General features: G+C 34.9%; 2 protein-coding genes and 1 pseudogene across 3 annotated transcripts; 2 read left to right on the top strand and 1 right to left on the bottom strand.

Moving 5' to 3' along the window:
- Positions 1-264: 264 nt before the first annotated feature.
- LOC121262399 (receptor-like cytosolic serine/threonine-protein kinase RBK2) lies at positions 265-7173 on the bottom strand. 2 transcript variants are annotated; one of them, XM_041164866.1, is made up of 10 exons: positions 6921-7173; positions 5069-5181; positions 4629-4964; positions 4252-4503; positions 4011-4168; positions 1942-2036; positions 1728-1863; positions 1474-1623; positions 412-660; positions 265-363 (listed from the first exon to the last, which is right to left on the bottom strand). In XM_041164866.1, the coding sequence occupies exons 1-9, from the start codon at positions 6956-6958 to the stop codon at positions 490-492; spliced, it is 1449 nt and encodes a 482-aa protein (XP_041020800.1). In that variant the 5' UTR covers positions 6959-7173; the 3' UTR covers positions 265-363; positions 412-489. The 2 variants fall into 2 exon arrangements, with proteins under 2 accessions (XP_041020800.1, XP_041020801.1); XM_041164867.1 differs by having other exon boundaries at positions 1942-2021; positions 6921-7170.
- A 6581-nt stretch (positions 7174-13754) lies between these two features.
- On the top strand, positions 13755-15554 carry LOC121262219 (probable LRR receptor-like serine/threonine-protein kinase RKF3). The gene has a single exon (XM_041164614.1). The coding sequence runs from the start codon at positions 13755-13757 to the stop codon at positions 15552-15554; it is 1800 nt and encodes a 599-aa protein (XP_041020548.1).
- Positions 15555-16001: 447 nt separating this feature from the next.
- LOC121262398 lies at positions 16002-21062 on the top strand (annotated as a pseudogene).
- Positions 21063-21367: the final 305 nt, after the last annotated feature.

Raw genomic sequence — 21367 nt, 5'->3', positions numbered from 1 at the left:
AATTTGAAGCAAGTCCATCCCGGTGTTCATGTTTTGATTATATCTGAAATGGCATTTATGAGGTTGTAGAGAAAAGAATGGTAAACAAATTTCATGATCATTGATTTCTTTCTGTTTCCAGTTCCCCCTTTTGGTAATGGTTGTAAGTCTGAAAGTCTGTAGTGCTTTCAAATGCCACGGAAACAAAGCTTATGAATTCATTCATGTCCATGGGACTTCTAAACACCCCTCTGAACTACAGAATCTTTTTTTTTTTTTTTTTAGAAGTATATTGATACGAATTAAATAGTACACGGGAAGTATACAAAAGAACACCTAAATACATTCTAAGACCCTCTGAACTAAAAAATCTAGAGGTACGACACCACCCCCCCCCCCCCCCCCCCCCCCCCCCCCCCCCCCCCCCCCCCCCCCCCCTCTTTTTCTTGCTTTCAAAAGATCTGTAGGAACTAGTGGTGCTAGTAGACTTAAATATTCTGTTGAGTGCTTTCAATAACCCAGAGCAACCTGCTCGTGTTGTTTGAGATCACTCAGATACTTTGTTGAGTTGTATTCTTGTATGTCCAAGAGCTCTTCTGAGTATGCTCTCTGGAATGTCGGTCTTGGAGATTCTACTGCACAATCTGAGACACAGTCATTACCTCTCAGCAGTATCACAACCTGCATTGAACAAAAACTATATCAATCAATCTACTATTCCAATACCTGCTTTTAGTAACACTTTTTTTTTTTTTTTTTTTTAGCTTTGATTGTGGCATCTCCACCAGCCAACTCTACAAACAAGAAAAGGATGCCTCTGTGGGCATCTAGAAGACTGAACCTTAAGGAATTAAGGCCAAATGAGTTCCAGAAATGGAATCACTAATACAAAATAGGAATCACCAGAGAATAAAAAAAAAAAAAAAAATCCTTGATTAATTGTCATTGAGTCTGGGAAATAAAGGTCAGGAGGTAAACTGAACAAGATTCTGATTGAATATCATTGACACTTCTCATGCTTTTGGGGCTAACCGTAAGTTTAGCACTCATAGGCAAGAATAGCACTCCTGTAGGTCTACTTCTCACTTTTGGATGTCAGATAAATAAAATGTGTCTGGGGTTAATTTGTTTTTTTGGATTTGATAGATTGCCTTTCATCCACCTTGCTCTCTAAACAGGGCAGACAATGCGTCTTGCTCCCAAAACTATATAGAAGTCTTTCTGCCATAGCGGTTCATGTGGTGGTGAGCCCTCATATGTCTCAGCAACAATATTTATCTCATGATCCTACTGAATAAACTGTCAGATCAGTTATTTTGCCTGCATTTTTCAGCCTGTCACAGCAGAAAATGACCTGTTGTTTTTCTAAACAGTTTCAATAATGGTGTGTGGATACTTTCCACCCACATGGATGGTAATTACGATGTCCTTTGGACTCAAATGAACAATGAGACTGGGATATACATGAGAAACTTTTTTAAAATTAGTACTTGCCTGATTCATTCGAGGACGTAGGATAGGAGACTGCTCAATGCACATAGAGGCCGTTAAAACCATACGATCCATTTCTTCTGTATCGTAATTATCACCAATAGAAGGATCAACAAGCTCCTTCAAATCATCTTTGTCAAGCAAAGGCTTTGCCTACAAGAGGGAAGGAAATTACCAAGGTAGGGCCTAAAATATGGAAACGATAGGTGATGATATGAGCAAATCATGGAGGGAAAAAAATAAAAAAGAAACCTTACCCAAATCACAAGGCTTTGCTGCAAATCATCCAAGGCTTGGCGCCCAGTTATAAGCTCCAAGAGTAGTACCCCAAAAGAAAAAACATCAGTTTTTTCATCTACTGTGCCATGCATGAAATATTCAGGAGCAAAATACCTATCATTTAAGAAGTAAGGAAAAAATTAATCCGGGAGATATATAATAACTTTGGAATGAAGGTTTAGGCTTACATACCCAAATGTGCCTTCAAACTTTGATACATTGTGGTGAGTCCATTGTTTGGGTAGCCACATTGCAAGCCCAAAATCACAAATCTGGATTGGAAGGTGCTAAAATGATTATTCCAGAAACAAAAGACAACAATATAAAGTAAAGCTAGAAACTTATTTAAGACAGTTGGTAATACAAGTAGAATTAGTACTTTTATAAAAGGAAAATTTAAGTGCTCGTTCACTTCAAAGCTATGGTATCATCATTATTGGCTTTTCCTGTCTGGATATTGAATTTTAAATACAGTTCACAAAACTGAAAATTGAAAGACCAAGTCGGAAGTAACAACCACCTAGAGGCAGAGGGTGAAGGGGATGAACATTTATGGTTGGCAAACCCCAATGCCGGCTACCAAACTAAGACTTGCAGGCCAACTTAACCAAACAAGAAGAAAGTGGAAACCAAGGGGGAAAATATGGTAGCCATACACAAGGTCAGTATGGTACATTGCAATATGTTTTTTTTCAGAGAACTGACATTTGCAGTCGTGGAGTGTGCAACGCACAATCATTTTGAAAAGAGTGAGTAAAACAGAACTCGCATGAAAAAACTAATATTTTAATAGTAGACCCCACTCTTTTTCAAAAGGATTGCGCAATGCTTGCACACTCCACGATTGTATCTAGTATTACTTTTTTTTCTTAATGCAGAAAAGAATGGTGTATCACACCTTATTTTGGTATTAGACATGATGTAAACCCAAAATCATCCATAATCATTAGTACCATCCCTAGATTCTTTTATTTATTTATTTATTTTGCATTATAACAATGGTACGATGTCCTTGATTCAGGGATCCCCAAATCTAACAAACTGAACAAGCTAGGAAATAATACTTGGCATTCTGGGTCAGTACAAGTTGTTGATAGATTCGGCAGGATATACTTGCTGTCTATGGTATCACCTATCAAACTAGAATCCCTTTTAGGGAATCCAATGACTGGTGAAAAGACACAAATTGTCTAGGCAACAGGTATACTTCCTGTCTATGGATTCCCCTATGAAACTAGAATCCCTTCTATGGAGTCCAATTATTGGTGAAAAGGATAAAAGGAGCTAGTGAAATTCTTAAAATTCTCTTCTCCAAAATAGGCTTCGCTACACTACATTTTTTTTCCAGGCAGTTCTCAGTATGACTCAAGGTACCCCACTCTCCCACTAATAGAAGAGAATCTGGATTTGACCTTTTTACTCCCACAGGCACATGAGCTTAGATGTAACTTAGATCACAAACACAACATAAAAAAATTGCATAACTTAATATTGATAGAGGAGTTCAGCTTATATCCAGTGGAAAATCACGGGATGTATCCTGTTAAAGACTAGACGGATGAGATCGATTGTGGTCAGAAAACAAGTTGATCTTGTCCGTTCAGCCTTTAACATAATACATCCAGTGATTTTTCTCCGGTTGTAAGCCAAACTCTTGAAAGAGAATGAGTGACCAAAGCGATCTGCTTTTAGTGAAATGATATGCACACCCTTCCATGTCTGCCTTTCTTTTCACTAATGACTACATTCACGTTCGGGATTGATGATAATATGTAATATAATCCTTAAGGCTATCAGTTTCCTATGACTGGGAAATTGTTTATTCTAAACATCAGCTCAATTGGCCAAATTTCTGCAATATTTGTTTTAAATGTATAATTGCAGCAATAACCATCAATGCATATCATAACCATATGTCCAACGCATTCTCATCATAGCCCATAGGATAGTCCGAGTGTACTATAAAGTGACATAATACGGTAGAGTATTCTTGAAATGAGATAATTATGCACAGGGACCACAGGTGATGGGAAATACTTGAGCGATATATTTGAACCTATGGACTGGAGAAAAAATGGTTAATTAAATTCACACATTTTATCAACTTAAATTTATTGAGACCTTCGTAGTTTAACATGGTACCAAAACAAGTGATCTAGTGTTTGACTCTTGACTCCACTCTAATAAATCATAGATAGCAGAAAATTAGATCACATTCAAAGTTCCCACATTTGATCATGGTTCCTTGGGTTCAAAGATACCTGAGGCTCAAAATCCTCCGTAAGAAGAATATTATCAACTTTGATATCTCTATGAATGATTCGCCTCTGACAACTCTCATGAAGATACAGCAGGCCATCTGCTGTTCCTAAAGCAATTTTGTACCTTTTACTCCAATCAAGTTTATTATCCTTTGAACCTGGAAAAGTGATAAAACAAAAGAGCCATAAGCCAGAAGGAAATTTTAACCAAAGAAAAGGAGTATGCAATGTATGAACAAACCATGAAGAAGAGATCCTAAATTCCCTAGAGGAGATAATTGAAAAATAAGGTGCATTCCTCCTTCAATGCCACAGCCGATCAACTTAGCAGTATTAGGATGGTCTACATGGGCTATAATGCCAAGCTCAGATAGAAAGCCTGATGTTTTCTCATCTACTGTTCCTTTTGTCAGCCGCTTCACTGCTATCAGCTGTCCATCTTGCAAACAACCCTTGTAAACTTTAGCATAACCACCCTTTCCAATTAAGTTTTCTACAGGAAATAGGAACCACAAATCAACATCACAAAACCAACATCTTATTGCAATTGAGAATCTACCATATATATTCTACTATAAATTGCACAAAGTACACCAAATATTTTTGCGCATCACAAACCATGACTAAAATTGTTGGTTGCAGCTTGCAAATCTGCGAGGCTGAAGTTCACTAATGAACTCTTGAAGTTATATAAATTACAGAATTCTGGATTTTCTCTACCACTCCTGCCTTTGCTTTTCCCAAGAGGAGGGAAGGAGGCTAAGCGCTTGATCGATCTGTTCTTCCACAATTTAAAGAATCTGCTCCAGCTTGAATTTGAACGAGTTTCCATTTCAGTGGAGCTGTTTTTAGAAGAATCTGTGTCAGATTCCAATCCTCTAATGCAGGCTTCTAAAACTCCTCTAGGGGATGACACATCTTCTTTCTCTTTTTCGATATCTAAACATCTCAAGTCTGCATAAGAAAAACCAAAAAATGGGAATTCAGATATTCACAAACATGTATAACATGATTGACATATAGAGGCTGGTTAATCAAGTAAAATTAGAAGAAATTACCTTGGGCAGATAAAGAGGAAGGAAGCAGAGCACCTTGTCTTCTATGTTTTGCCTTAAAACCATCACCAGTCAGGGTTTTATTTGTTCCTTCACCAGAAGCATTATCACTCTTCCTGAATAAAATATGCTTCTAACTTTGAGCAAAATATCAAACGGTTTTCTTTTCTTTCTTTTTTTTTTTTTGGGGGGGGGGGGGGTGGGGGGGTGGAGTATCAACTTGGGATTAGAGAAGGATTAAATAAATTAGAGAAGGTGTCACTATGTAGGGAAAAAGAACAAGGATTGGATCAATCGAGAAAAAGTATATCTGTTTAGTCCGCATAAAATTGATGGCCCGGTGGAGGGAAAATTTAAAAGCATCCCCAAAAATGGTCAAGACCAAAAGTCTCAACAAAATGAGATAAAACTTTGGGGAAGGGGGGGGGGGGGGGGGAGAAGAAGAAGCAGCAGCAGCAGATAGTCATCTGTGACAGCACTCGAGCTTGAGAAAACTCCGAAAGACATATCATGGAAAAAAGATACTAAAATGACAAAGCCCAAGCTTATACTAAAAACATATAAAAATAATATAATAAACAAAAAAACACAGAATTGAGATGTATAAAGACTCTTTACTTAATCTAATGGCAGAAATACAGAAGCCCCCCTAAATCCCACGAGCCAATTGTTTAAGAACATTCAGATACAGAACGGTTTCCACTGAAAACCTCTCCTTATGCGGTACAAAGTAAAGTCAGCTAAATTTAAGAAATATAAGAAAATTTTAAATAATAAAGATGTTCAAAAGCAGAACTACAGGAAGAAGAATGCATACCATGATTTAAGAAAATCTCAAATCTGTGCTCATCTCAAATACATAAACACCATATAAAAAGAATGAAAACAAATTTACTAACACAAGCTTAAATCAAATATGTTTGACTATCAAGGAACCCATATATCAAAATCTTCAAGTCTACTCTACTTTCACACAAATACACATAATCTACCACAATCCACAACATAAAAAATCTCAAAAAGGATCAGATATAAACAGGAAATTTGCATCTAAGCTGCGCTGTGAATGTATAAATCCATTAGACCAAGAAGCTACGATGAAGATTTTTTTTTTTGGGGGTGGGGGGGGGGGGGGGGGGGGGGGGTAAGGGAATCTAATGTAAAGAAGATTTAGGCATAATCTAAATAATGAATGAAACAAAGATATAAATTTTATCAGATTACTCAACACATGCTTACTGTTGAAGAGAAAGCCTCTAAATCCTAACGGCATACCTTGCTTTATGTAAATGCTCGAACCTATAAGCTCAAACTCAATAATAAATGAGTCAATGAATAGAGAAGAATCAGACGTACTAGAAAAATCACACAAACAATATAACATCACAGATTCACAGCAGCTAAATATGCTCCATCATTCAACATGCACACAAAATCTATAAGATCTATAAACCACAAACTCAAAGCACCTGTATGCAATATCTTAACAAAGAAAACCACCAATATAAAATACATCGGCAAATGCATACTATCGTAATCCCTAAATACGTATTTTTTATAAAAATACATGACCCCTAAGCTCAAAAAAAATCAGAGAATGAAGAAAAGAAAAGTGTTTTTTTTTGGGGGGTGTGGGGGGTGCGGGGTGGCGGGGCGGCAGATATAGACTACAAAAAATGGGACAAAAATATCACAATTGCTAAGGAAGCTCAAGTATTACACAAACATATGTAATCCACAACACCCGCAAGCTCAAACTTGATAACCCACTGAGAAAAGTCGAATATGAAGAAGACATAACACGTAGCATAATGAGAGAACGTGAACGTGAACGTGAACGAGAACACACGCATACCGGGGGGAAGAAGCTCCATGCTCTCTACCATCGGCCATGGACACAGTCACAGAAGAGAGAAAGCAAACCAGAAACAATGTGATAGAGAGAGAGAGACCCAAGTAGCGGTTTTTATACACCAATCACCAATGCAACCGGCTCCAACAATGCCCTGTTTTGTTCCTGCTCATTTATTTCACTCATTCATTAATTTGTTCGTCTTTTTCTTTTTTTAACTTTCTCATTTGCAGCTACAAATACGGAAGCTGAACTAAATATTGAAAATCATTATGATGTTAGTCTCCCTGAGTAACCTCAGCACGGATTCTTATATTTTTCTTGTTTTTTTCTCTCTTTCCATGTGTTCGTAAGAGTCGCAGTTCTGCTCTACTGGGGTGCTGACATGTGGTGAAAGCTTTGCAGCGACTTGTCCTCTCGAACCTTAAACACCCCTACGGAAAAGTGAGAGAGAGAGAGAGTTGTTTTCTATAATCTAATTTATTAGAAATGTTTTCTATTTTTAATAAATTACACATTATTTAAAAATATATAATTTTATTTTTTTATTCTTATATTTCATTTTTTTAAATAATATACATAAATGTGAGACTTATATTTATAATTTTTTAATTATGAAATGTGAAATCTTTTGGCTCAAAATTGCATTTTGAATTTTTGATCTCTAATATTTGAGTTATATCAAGTATTGCACATATATTTTCCATGTTTGTTTTTACCTAATTTTATGAAATATTTTGTTTTTCCGCAATTATTTTACTATCCATTTACTACTTATATGTATTTAAAAATTATTTATTTTTATATTATTTTTTAAGTATTTTTTAGTATCTTTAATCATTAAGAAAAAATTAAAAAATATATAATTTTATTAATAATAACTTCCTTAACCATTAAGTAAAATTATAAAAATTTAAAAAAAAATTAAATATAAAAAGAGTAGTAAATAAGTAGTAGGAATGTAGTAATCCTATCATTTTCTTTATTTTATCTAAGAAAGGCTTGTGAATGATCTCTTTACCATGTTGCCATCATTTAAACATAGAGAGATGGATATGTAATTATACGAATCCTCTTTAAAAAAATAGATAAATATGTGACATACATAAAAAAAAAAAAGAAAAAGAATTTAATAGTTAACACCACCATTTTTTAAAATGAGTATGCGAGACTTGCACACCTTAAAATTATATTTAATATTACTATTAAATATATTTAGCATGCAAAATGGTATACTTTTAGACCCACATTTATTCAAAACATTATAGTATATTTTGAGTAAAAAGTGGGAACAAAAATATAAAACCAAAGTAAAAGGTTAATTTTAATTGAGTGGCAATGAGTCTAGGGAAATTATATTTATATATATATATATATATATAAATATATAATTGTAAATATTCCACCAACCCAATGTACTTCTTAAGGAAATGTTGCATATTTGAACCCATGAGTTGTGTATTAATGCGACTTCTTTGTAGAATTTTGAGCTTGTATGGTAATTCCCTTAAAAGTCTTTACTTTTTATTTATTGCCTATCTATTAAGAAAAAAAGCGTTTTGTGTTTCTGATTCGCCAACTCTTCATGCACTAAATTATATAATTCAATTAAATAATGACAAAAAAAAAATTATAGTATATATGCAATACCTTATTAAAATGTATGAATGTGAAATCTTGATTACAATTTATTAATAAATTAATTGGCTTGCATCCAATTAAAAATTCACTCAATACATTCTATTAAAAAGTGGATGATTTTTCAATTTATTTATTTTTTACTTAAACAAACTTCATGCAACAAATTAATTAAACCCGTGATTGACATCCTCAACTAGTCTCTTTGTAGCATATATATATATATATATATATATATATATAAATTATTCTTATCAGTCACTATTCGTTATTTCACACTCTGTATCCTATAAAAAATACCTCCACATCTTATGAAAAACATGTTCACACCTTATAAAAAAGTTATAGATGCAAAGTATGAAAATGAATAGTAACTGATGTATAAAATTCATGCTATATAATACAATCAGAAAACCAAGGAATCAAGGTCATGTTTACATGAGTCTACTACCGTACTACAGTGATAGCTGGCGCAATATATATATAGAGCTTTGATATTCATAAGCCTTATACACCACACATCACAATTTCTTTTTATTTTTTTAAATTTTTAAATTTTTTTGGTTTTATTATTCTTTAAATAATTAAATTATTCTACTCATTATCCATATATCACACATTTAGTAAGAAAAATAATTAAAAAATAATAAAAATAATAATGTATGGTGTGTGAGACTTATCAGTAGAATTTTTCATATATATATATATAAAAGAGATGAAAATAAGGAGAGAAACGGAAGAATGTTGGTTTTTCAAAGACAGCTTTTTCTATTGCATAGACAAACGGTAGCACGAAGGAACTACGACAGGATTTAGAATATATTATTATTATTATTATTACTGAATCCGTACGTGACGTTCCCGGAGTTTCATCTGGCCTGTAACAATGTCGTTTTTCTCATGATCTTAGCCTGATCATTGGCAATATTAAAACAATCTATTAGATTAGGATATGACAAATTATTAATTAAGATTAATAAGGCATCACGCATGTTTCCATGCATGCTTGCTTGCTTGCTTAATTCGGTTCAGCTCATCATGTCGGCAGCACGAGCATGAACATTAAGCAAGCGCACGCTTAGTAAAAATGTCCGGAAATAAAGGATATGTGTTTTGCTAATGTGTTGTAAAATCAAAGACAGAAATGGACCCAACCTGCCGGTTTCTGCTCTTACATGTTCACTGGTTTTTTGTGGAAAAATAATACATGATTGGATATGGGACCAAGTTGATTCATTTATAGGGCATCCGAGGCGAATATGATTTGGGGTTTGGTTCTTAGTTATTACTACAAAAGAACAAAACAAGAAACAAAGGATATATATGTTATTCTAAAAGAGAGAGGGTTTTTGGCAATAATCGTGAGCGTACATATTTAATTTTGAGAAATGATAGTTATAGTCGTGAATGCATAAGTGCCGCAAAATTACTTTAAAAAAAATGAATAAATACGAGATTCATATGAAAAAAAATTTAATTTTTTAATAGCAGACCACATTATTTTTCAAAACGATTGCGCGATACTTGTGTACTTCATAACTGTATATAGTATTAGTCTTTAATTTTAGGCCTTGTTTCTATAGCTATCCGAAGTTATTAATCTATCTCATCTCATTTTATTTTATTCTTAAACATTATTCGTATATAAATATTTTTCATCTCATTTTATCTCGTCTTAAGCTTATTGTATATTTTTTTTTCGGATCTATATATATATATATATACACGCCGTATTTCATTAAAGGAGCGTACTTTGTATCCTTATTAGTTGGAAGTGCTCTAGATCATATTTGGAAAAATAAAACAGAAAGTGCAAGAAAAAAAAATTCCTAATACAAAAAAACAACACAAGAAACAAAAGATATGTTATTTGGAAAGAAAAGGGCTTATGGATACCAATCGTGAGCGTATTTAATATATGATTTCTCTTGATAGTCTTATCCTTTGATCGTGAGCATATGATTTTATTAGAGAAATGTTTTGATTACATAGAAATTTTATAAAAATAAATTTATAAATTGACATAATTTAACGATGTAGGCATTAATTATGGGTTGAATGCCCTGGTCTACCAATTCCTACCCCACCTCATTTTGGGTGGGGACAACTTCTGAATTAGCTGTTATTCACATAATTATTGGACTTTGTGAATTCCTACTATCCATTTATCCAATGGTGTATTAATGCAAGAATTTATCAATCTTTTAATAGTAAGTGTTTTAAATCATATTTTGGTAAAATAAAACATAGTGTAAGAAAAGGAAATCTTAATATTACACATAATTTGAAGTACTTTCTTTACATCATCATTTGTAGAATTAAGTTCTCGTTTCTTTTCGTAAATGAGATGAGATGAATTGAGATTAACGTTAAAAATTGAATATAATATTGTTATAATATATTTTTTTAATATTATTTTATTTTAAAATTTGAAAAAATTTAATTATTTATTTTATTTTATATAAAAATTTTAATAAAAATATAATAATTAGATAAAATAGATTGAGAAAAATTATAAAAACAAACGGGTAATCAAAAAAATGATGTGCTTTGTTAATGACCATTCAGCATTAACAAATAGATGGCCCCCATAAATGGCACATGACACATGAAATGGGCTCAACTTTAGAGAAGCTTCTGTTTTAAGAATAGTTCATATGTCACATCAGCATCTAGCCCACAATCTTAACCCGGGCCCAATAAGTTCAGATGATTAGACACCGAAGCCCTTTCAACTCGAGCAATTCCTTGGTTGAATCTTCTAGTATTATCAATATACCTTTTTTAATTATTTAATTGGATTGCATTGTATACTAATTGAAAATAACAAATCCATGAATATATAATGTACATTACACCATCTGACATTGGAAGGGGTAAAAATTTTCGGCCAAGAATGGCCTTCCAAGCCCATCTTAAGGGAGTCTCACCAAGAGAGATGATGAACTGAGAGGATAAAAGTTAAAAAAAGAGTATCTCAGAGAAAAAAAAAAAAGGATGTAACATAAAAGAGTGAGAGATATGACACAAAAGAACCATTGGCTGGAAAAAGAATGGGGGTTGAGGAGTTTTTCCAGACTGAGGCTTTGGGCAATAGGGGAGAGCTTCTTTAACCTCTAGACAAGAAACTCTAACTTGATTATTTGGTATAATGAGTTATAAGAGACCATAAGAGATTATATAATACTCTTATTTATAATGGATTAGCACCCCAAATAACTCGTGGACGTAAATTTTATACCGAACTACATAAATCTATGTGTTTATTTTTCCATTTCTGTTTGTTACATGTACCTTCTAATCATTGCATCAAACGTACGCATGGATACCATATCACCGCTCCAAACTACCATCATTAGCTCAAATCCAAACCGATTGAGACCCGAACTGTCATCATGGGCCAAAGATGACTCATTCTCCCTCTTCAGCGTGTTCTTATAAAATAGGCATCAACCTACATAATCAAATAATTAAAGAGAATACGAATTGGCAAAAGGATGTGGCAAAAAAATATACAATGTCTCGCTCCCCACTCAAGATCACAAGAATAACTTCAAGAAAATTTGAAAAGAAAATTTAAAAAATGAAAGGAACTGTTCCTCCTAAAATAAGTTTTTTGTTAACTTCTTTAATTTTTTTCACGTTTCATAAAGTTTTTATCATGACTATGTTTCTAGCTATCTCAATTAAAACACAATATTCTCACAATATTATAGTTTTTGTCGAGTTTTTTAAGGTTTTATCGTGAGTACTTTTACAAGGAAAAAAAATATAAAAGAAAGAGAAAAGGAAAGAGAAAGAAACAATAAAAGTATGAGTGATGCTACAGTCACTAAGAGATTACATAAAAGTAATTTCACATACTGACATAGCTTTATGTAGTTTTTAGATTTACTTTTATAATAAAATAATTTTACAATCTGATGAATCACATCATACCATATCAGTTTGTGAAATTATTTTTATCTAATCTATTTGTGGTTAGAGTATTTCTCTAAAAGTATTTACATGGACGATGTTCTTGTTTCTTTTTTTTTTTCTTTCAGGATCATGCCATAGTCACAAAAAACGCGTTTGCCCATTTAAACTTAAGAGAAAATTCTGTTGAAGTTAGCTAATGGTATTTTGCTCAACAATGAAGGAAAATATGTTGTCTGAATTTATGCAATGATCTATGAAATTCTGTTAGTTTTGTATGAATTTAATTCTACAGGGTTTAAATAAAGTCCTACAGAATTATCATTAGAGTAAATTCCTTCAAGGTCAGAGAAACGAGTGGTTTTACAGCTGCTTATCAAACTGATCCGTCATCAATGATCATCATCCTCTTCATGGAAAAAGAGTTATTGCCAGATTTTCCAAACACTCAAAGTCTTGCCAATGCAGATTCCATTCACGTTCTCTTGGCCCTTTCCATTTGTCTATTGTGTTTTGTCAGCTCTATTTGGTTCTTACTTCATACTGCATTTAGCCTGCCAAGTGTAAATTAATATATGGCCTCTCTCTCATTAACCGCAGAGAGTACAAGAGGAAATGGACAATAACAGTTTCTCTCTTCTTTGAGCATTCTTTGTTTCCTCCAGATATCAACTACGTCCTCATGACGTGGCAACTAGCTCATCCAGTCAACCTCGAAATCCCCTTCGTCCTCATGCAGCATGAACTCATTGAACTGTACCTTATTGAACTCGATGAAGAGATATATTCAGGTTATGAAGTGTTGTCTATCTATAATCAGAGAAGTCAAGATATATGTTCCAATAAATATTCCCCAGGTTTGTATCAGGATAATCATTTTTTGACCAATCTTAAATTTCTAGTGCAGAAAGTGACCCTACAATTGAAAGAGATTTAATAAGAAGTCTCTCCTTTTTCATGTCTAGGATCAGGGAATCCAAGTCACTTTCTTTTTGATATTTCATAAATTTGTTTTATTGGGAAAATCATTTGAGTTCAATTTGAAAGTTTCAACTTCTCATGTCTTAAAATTAGAATTGGATGATTCAGAGAATCTGATAGATCAAACCACGTGAATTCCAAGATTAATGTCGTTTAGCTTTCATAATAAAAGATTCATAATAAAAGACTCATCATTTTCAGTGGCGCCTGTATATATTTACTCCCAAGCCGGCCATTAAAGGTGAGACTTTGAGAAGGTTTAAGGTTTTTCTCAATACCAATAGTAACCATAGCTTTGCAATGTCCCCCCTTTTATCCATTTGCTATGCCTTATTACTTGGCTTAGCCATTTCGGGTTTTACTTTTTCATCCGCTGATTGCTACAAAATCTTGCATACAGGCCGCCGGCCTTTCGAAGACTTTTGTCCTTTGAACTTCTATTTTCTTAGGAAACTGATCGCTCAAGGCGCTCCTGAGCCTACATTTCCTAACATGCCAACAAAATGTCACTACATTCTTCAGGGGATCCGCCTAGTTCGATCCGAGTATCTTCGGACCGATTCAAGCTTTCTTCTTCCTCCTAATGTTTCCAAGGCATGTTGGCAATCGTACCGGAGCTTAGTTGGCGAGTTTTTCGATGGTTTTGATATCCAAACTGCTTGTGGGTATCATCCAGAATGGATTTCGAGGGGCTGCATGAACATTACATCTCAAGCAGAGTTTGAGAGCCTAATTCCTGTACCCAAATTGCAGGAAATTGAACGTTACTGTAACCAGTCTCTGGTGAGTAGTTCTGCTTGTGAAATGTGCTCCAAGATTTTGTCGAGTCTTGGTGATTCATACCTGCATGGTCCTGATAATGGAAATGTCTCGGATTGCACTGGATATCCATTTATGTACGCAGCTGCTGTGGTTAATGAGTTGGGACCAACAGACAAAACAACTGCGAAGTGTTTGTTCTCGTTCTCGCTCGAACTTCCATTAATGCAGCCTTCCAACATTAAACGGCATATCCTTGTACTTTTCGGTGTTCTTGCGGGTTGTCTTTTAGGGTTCTTTGGGGCCTCTTCCGCAGTCTTGTTTCTTTGGATGAGAAGGAAAAAAAGTGAGAGAGAGAAGAAAAATATCTCCAAAGATGAGACCGGTATAATTATGGGGTTGGGATCGATCAATGGAAGTACCAGCTTTGTCAAATTCGAATATGAAGACGTTAAGAAGGCTACCATGAACTTTTATAGGGAGAATCTAATCGGGAAGGGAGGATATGGGAATGTTTATAAGGGGATACTGCCTGATGGATCCCAAGTTGCTTTCAAAAGATTCAAGAACTGTTCTGCTGCTGGGGTTGCAACTTTTGCACATGAGGTAGAGGTAATTGCAAGTGTTAGGCATGTTAATCTTGTTTCTTTAAGAGGCTATTGTACCAAGATGGTTCCTTTGGAAGGTCATCAGAGAATAATTGTCTGTGACTTCATGCCTAATGGAAGCCTTTATGACCATCTCTTTGGATCAGAAATGAAGATCAAGCTTAGCTGGCCAATTCGTCAGAAGATTGCCCTTGGAACAGCCCGGGGATTGGCCTATTTACATTATGGAGCCCAGCCTGCGATCATCCACAGGGATATTAAGGCAAGTAACATACTTTTGGATAAGATGTTCGAGCCAAAATTAGCAGACTTTGGGCTTGCGAGGTATAATGCAGAGGGAACGACACATTTGAACACCAGGGTGGCTGGGACTCTCGGTTATGTTGCCCCAGAGTACGCTTTGTATGGGATGTTAACTGAAAGGAGTGATGTTTACAGCTTTGGGGTTGTGCTCCTTGAGCTTCTGAGTGGTAAAAAAGCACTTGAAACAGAAGAGGCTGGGAAGACTTCGCTTCTGACAGACTGGGCTTGGTCCTTGATGCAGAAAGGGAGAGCAGGGGATGTCATTGAAGAAGGGATGCCAGAATGTGGGTCACGCCAATTGATGGAGCAACATGTTGTTGTAGCAGTTCTTTGCTGTCATCCAATATTACATGCAAGGCCGACAATGGACCATGTTGTGAAGATGTTGGAAACCGATCCCAGCAATTCGAGTGTATGCCACCTCTTCTAGAAGACATTATGATGCAATATTATTTTTTTCCCGGCATCATCAATTTCCCCTTCTTTTTTTTTTTTGTACGGAAAATGATACTATGCTGTATATAACCTTTTACATAAAAAAAAAAAAAAAAAAAGTTAGACTTTACAATAGTCCCAAAATCAAACTCTAAAAAGTTAAAGCCTAGAAGAAATTAGGAAAAACATTACTATATATTGTTCATAATAGACCCTTGAGAGAGAAACCAATGACATTGCGTAGTATCTTATGTCATTGACAATTAGTACATGTATTACGTTTTGAACTTCCAGGAAGAAATCCAAGTGCATGTGTTAGAACATGTACGAGGAGGGAGGGGTAAATGGGAAAGAAGAAGGAGGGTGAACAGAAACTCTCATTAATGATTAAACCTAGCCTCATTCCACGTCATCGTCGGTGCGCATGGGTGCGTGATTTCGCTTTCAACAAGAATTTTCCATGGTGGAAGTGTAATAATTCATCTCAACAAACTCTCCCCAGTAGCACCAGTTCTCTGTGATGATCTCTCCCCCTCTTTCGCCCATAAGTTCTTAAGTCTCATCTTGCTATTCATGTTTCTCCATCTTGCATTGGAGAAATTGAGAGAGAGAAAGTATGGAAGCAGGACTACTACCAAAGTACTCCGTCATTGTTGAAGCCAATCCCAGTACTATTGGAGAAGTTGGAGACATGGTGCCAAGTACAAGTGCCTCAGCCACACCTGTTGTTGTGCTCAGCACCATGGTCGCCCTCTGCGGTTCAATAAGCATAGGCTACGCTGCAAGTAAAACAAGATAATAGCATGTAGAACATGAATCATTTGTCTCCTGCCGTAACTCAGCAGGGAAGGGAAAAAAAAACTCATTCCTTTAAGATAAACCCCCCCTCGGAAAAAAAAAAAAAAAAAAAACACTCACAAGTCTTTATGCTGAGACATAAAATATAGGAGGAAATTTTATTTTGTATCCCAAATTGTAACCATTTTTTCAAATTACATCTCCTCAGTTTACACTTAACATAGTTAATTTAATGGAGCACCATGCATATGAAAGGCATGTGGGCTTTTGTCATTTTTGTTTAGTTTTTTTTTTCTTTCTTATGACTTAAGAATAGTTATGTACTTCTATATTAAGAGTTTCTCATATGATCTGTGAATAGTAGTGAATGAGTCCGAGAACGAGAACATGTCAGAACAGTTATGTTCTCAAACAAGCTATAGTCTTTACAATGAGAGATTTTTAGGAAAATTATTTGGAAAGCCTAGGATTTCATTATATGTATCTATGCAGATGGATGTGAGGTGTACATTAAAATAATGCGATAATTTTGGCGTTCCATTTTCATTTTTCCTGTTTGAGTAATAAAGAGTTCTAGGATGTGCAAGTATCGCGCACTAATTTTTTTTTTTAAATGGAGTCTATTATTAAAAAAATATTTTTTTCACGTAAATTCCAGATTTTACAGTTTTTTTTTCAAAAAAAGTGTGCTAGATTTGCATGTTCTAAGACTGTTAATATATGATAGTGCGCATTGGGCAGGTGTAAGACCAGGTAAAAATAAAAATTGAGTCACATAAACAATTTGCTTCACCTCACAAAAGAACCTCACTATGTAGGATGATACATCTATAGTTACAGAGTCCTATGAAAAAATGAGAAAAAAAAAGTCCCATATAAAAAAAGGTCTTATAGTTGCATTGTCTACGAGCATTTCTCTGTAAAAGTACTTTAAGACAAAGAAGATTTTTATTAAAAAAAATTTTACTACAGGTCATTACAGATTTTCATTATCATTCGGTTGGCTTGGTCTAAAATATGCAACATGATTCGTTTGAAGTTAGGATATTCATCATCTGCTGAATCCGGGATTATGGATGACTTGGGCCTCTCTTTGGCAGCAGTAAGTACGACTTCATCACTTTACGTTTCTTTTTTTGCAAATTATTACTTCATCACTATATATAAGGTAAATTAGGAGCTGAGTTATCTTTAAAATTTCTTTGGAGTTTACACCTTCAACGAATTGTCCACAATGCTGAACTTCAGTGGAATGAAAAATGTGACATTTTTTTCTGCCTCTCGTAGTACTCAGTTTTTGGTTCCATATTAACTATTGGAGGAGTGATAGGTGGGCTAATAAACGGAAAGATGGCGGATATTATCGGCCGGAGAGGTGTAAGTTTCTCTTGTCACCTTGCAGCTTAAGGCTTATGAGTTATTTGAAAATTAGAAGTTGATTTTTTTTATTCATTTCAAGCTCTTGTTGATATCATAATGCAGGAAATGTGGTTCTCCTGTATATTCAGCTTTGCTGGTTGGCTTGCTGTGGCATTTGCAAAGGTTTCTTTTCCTCTCTCTTCTTTCCTTCCCCTAAAGCATGTTGTATTCGACTGCCAATAAGCTGAATTGGTGCTACCAATCATCCGATCTTTGCATTTTCTCTTAGAAGTCAATTGGAGTATCAGGGTTTGATGGAAGCAACTATACATAGAATGAGTTTTGATTTCCTGAAAGAAGAGTTCTGATTTCCTGAAAGAAGTGTTCTGATTTCAAACTAAGTTTTAAAAGGAATTTTTTGGTTTTGTAATTAGCTTCTAATCTCAATTTTTTTTTCCAGTTACCTGGCTACTCTGTCTCAAACTTGAAAGAAGTGTCAATAGTAGGATAGTGGAAAGCATCATAATAATATTTACGTTAGTTATTCTCAGAAGATGCTGCCGTTTGTTTTTAATTTCAAGTTAAAGAAGGGGCAGACAATTGAAAATATTATACAAAATCAGTACGAACCAAGTGGAGGAAATTACTCCTATATATCTCTCTACTGGGTTTCAACTAATTATATAGTTTAATGCTTGATATAGAATGTTTGGTGTTTGGATCTTGGAAGAATGTTGCTGGGTATTGGCGTTGGGATATTTTACTATTTGGTAATCTTCTATGAAAACATTCATAATTGTTTTACTTATTTAAATGAAATGAAAAAGGAATAAACTCTTATGACCAAACAGGTACCTGTATACATTGCAGAAGTAACACCTAAGAATATTAGGGGACAATTTACATCAGCTAGTCAGGTATAGCTCTGTCATTGCAGTATTAAATTGAATAGCCAACTCGTTGTTCTCATTCATCTCGTATAAGTGTGCAGCTGATGGTGTGTTGTGGACTTTTCACTAATATATTTAATTGGGAATTTCTTTACCTGGCGCACCTTGGCTTTAATTGGTACCTTGTTATTATTCTTCTGTGTAAATTTGATTTCAAGATGAATTATTCTAGAAGAACAAAGTTCTGTTCAAATGGATCTTATTTTCAGGTACTATTCCTTGTCTAGTACAAATTGCGGGATTATTCTTTATTCCAGAGTCTCCTAGATGGTTGGTGAGTCCACATATTTTGTTTAGAAAGTCATTTATATGGTGTTTTGGTTTGTTTGATGAAAAGGAATGTAATATATGCTTTATATGTTTTCAATGGCCTTTTCAAGTATGCTTCGAAGAGAAAACATAAGAAGACTGCTTAATCTATACTTCTAACTTCTTATGTTTCTGAAAAGAGAAAATGAGCATATATTAGGATGCTGAGATGATGAGACCTACTGGTTTGCAGGCAAAAATTGGTAAAAAACAAAAGCTTGAAGCTGCTCTGCAGCATCTTAGGGGGAAGAATGCTGATATCTCTCAGGAAGCAGCTGATATCAGAGTAACCTTCCAATTTTGTGTTTCTATGACACTATCTCTTTTACAGCCTTCACTAAAGAATATAATTTTCTCATTTTTTATGTTCTATTACCTTTTTTTATTACAACAATGAGAGAATGAGATATTCTCCTTTTTCACAGGATTTTACAGAATCCTTACAACAGCAAACGAAAATGCAAATCATAGACTTGTTCCAGCGCAGATATGTTCATATACTCATTGTAAGCCCCACACATTATGGCACCTTTACTTTTCCTTGCTTGTCCAATCTTTTGCTGTATGTTATTTAAATTGATTAGGTTGGACTTGGGTTGATGTTACTGCACCAATTTGGAGGAGTCAATGCGATTGCATTTTATGCAAGCTCTATATTTGTCGAAGCTGGTAAGTTAAAGGGTTTAAGAATTGTTTCATATAACTAAAGAAAAATGAAGAAGTGATAGCTACTGTGGTTCATGGAAGGTTTTTCAAGTAGCATTGGGACTGTATCACTGGCCATCGTCCAGGTACTTGGTTCACTGTATCTGTTAATAGCTGCAGGATTATGCATGATGTATCTCCCAAACATGTAAACCTTCTTTTGCAGATTCCAGCTGCTGTTGTGGGTGTAATCTTGGCTGATAAATTGGGAAGACGACCACTTCTTATGGTGAGGATGGCAAAGAGTCGGCTATAATTATATGGCATAGTTCATTAGTAAATCAGTAGCAGTAAAGTTGACCAATTGTTGCAGGTTTCTGCTGCTGGAATGTGCTTGAGTTGCTTCCTTGTAGGCTTGTCATTTGGCTATCAGGTATCAAAACCAATCAATAGCTTCTGTGTTTGTGGTTATGCTTTCCACATACTTGATTAATCCATTGTTTAAATGATTTTGTTATGAGCAGGACAGAAACCGGTCGAAGGAACTCACTTCCATCTTGGTGCTAATCGGGATCCTGGTAATCTAAAATACCACAAAGATGATTTTGCCCCCTAATGGTTGCTCTACATACAGTAGTCTTCTTGACAAGGACTTTCTAGTCACCGATAGCTTCAATTGCTAACATGGCAAACTATGCACCTTCTTATGTTTCTTTTTCTTTTGAATCCTAAAGGCAACAACAATCAGTTTTGACCAAGGTTTATGTAGTGATAGATCAAATTGAGGTTCATGTGATTAACTGCCCAAAAATCCACGCAGGGGAATAATGTTGTTCAGGCACTAGGCATGGCAGGATTGCCATGGGTTATAGTATCAGAGGTATTATCGAACTCTGAACCCTTTTAAAAACCTTTCAAGGGCTAGTTTGATTACCAAGAATCTTAAATCTTGAGAATTATATAACTTCAATGGAGGATGACTTTCCATTTCAGGTATTCCCTATAAACATCAAGGGAATGGCTGGAAGCCTTGTGACTTTAATGAACTTGTCCTCTTCTTGGATAATGGTATACTCTTTCAATTTCATGATGGAATGGAGCACAGCAGGTTACTATCTCTATACTCTCATATTATAGGCACTTTCATTAATTTCTAGTAAACTGCTTCTTGCTCCCTCTTTTGTAATGTAATGCTACCTCAGGAACATTTTTCATATTCTCTGGAGCTTGTGGTTTGACTATTATATTCGTCGCAAAACTGGTACCAGAGACCAAGGGACGAGCTCTGGAAGAAATGCAAGCATCAATCACTCATACGCTGGAATAAAGATAAAAGAGAAATGCTGTTCTGTATTTTGAATTGCATCATCTCTTTGTTGCACAGGTTGACATGTCACGTTTTAAGTGGTTTTTTATTTAAGTGATTGACTTATGAAATCGTTTAAAATGTACCACATCTATTCGTGTAATTGAGTTAATAAAATCTAAAATAAAGATTAGCATTGCTAAGAAGATAAAGGCCAAGTAATTAATGCTAGCAAATGGGTTTTGTAATCACAAATGCTTGAAATTCACGCGTCATTGCTAAGGGTGCGCTTCTGCCGCCATGTGCAACTTTTTTAGGTCTAGGGTCATCGGTTACTTCAAATCTGACTGACTGCTATACTTCTAGGGTGGTGCGTGGCTCTTACGTGCCATCACAGTCATTTTGTTTGTAATTTTTTTTTTTCAAGATTGAAAATACGGA

The sequence above is a fragment of the Juglans microcarpa x Juglans regia genome, chromosome 4S (assembly GCF_004785595.1).
Source record: "Juglans microcarpa x Juglans regia isolate MS1-56 chromosome 4S, Jm3101_v1.0, whole genome shotgun sequence".
Classification (NCBI taxonomy): domain Eukaryota; kingdom Viridiplantae; phylum Streptophyta; class Magnoliopsida; order Fagales; family Juglandaceae; genus Juglans; species Juglans microcarpa x Juglans regia.
Note: the sequence above shows the minus strand (reverse complement) of the source record. Positions and strands in the feature narration are given on the sequence as shown.

Bases quoted from the DNA above. Each gene is read 5' to 3' on its own strand.
- LOC121262219 (XM_041164614.1), top strand. From the start codon at position 13,755: ATGTCCCCCCTTTTATCCATTTGCTATGCCTTATTACTTGGCTTAGCC.
- LOC121262399 (XM_041164866.1), bottom strand. From the start codon at position 6,958: ATGGCCGATGGTAGAGAGCATGGAGCTTCTTCCCCCCG. The intron at 4,965-5,068 runs GTAATTTCTTCT...TTTCTTATGCAG, and splicing joins TTCCTCTTTATCTGCCCAAG to ACTTGAGATGTTTAGATATC. The intron at 4,169-4,251 runs GTTTGTTCATAC...TCACTTTTCCAG, and splicing joins TTTAGGATCTCTTCTTCATG to GTTCAAAGGATAATAAACTT.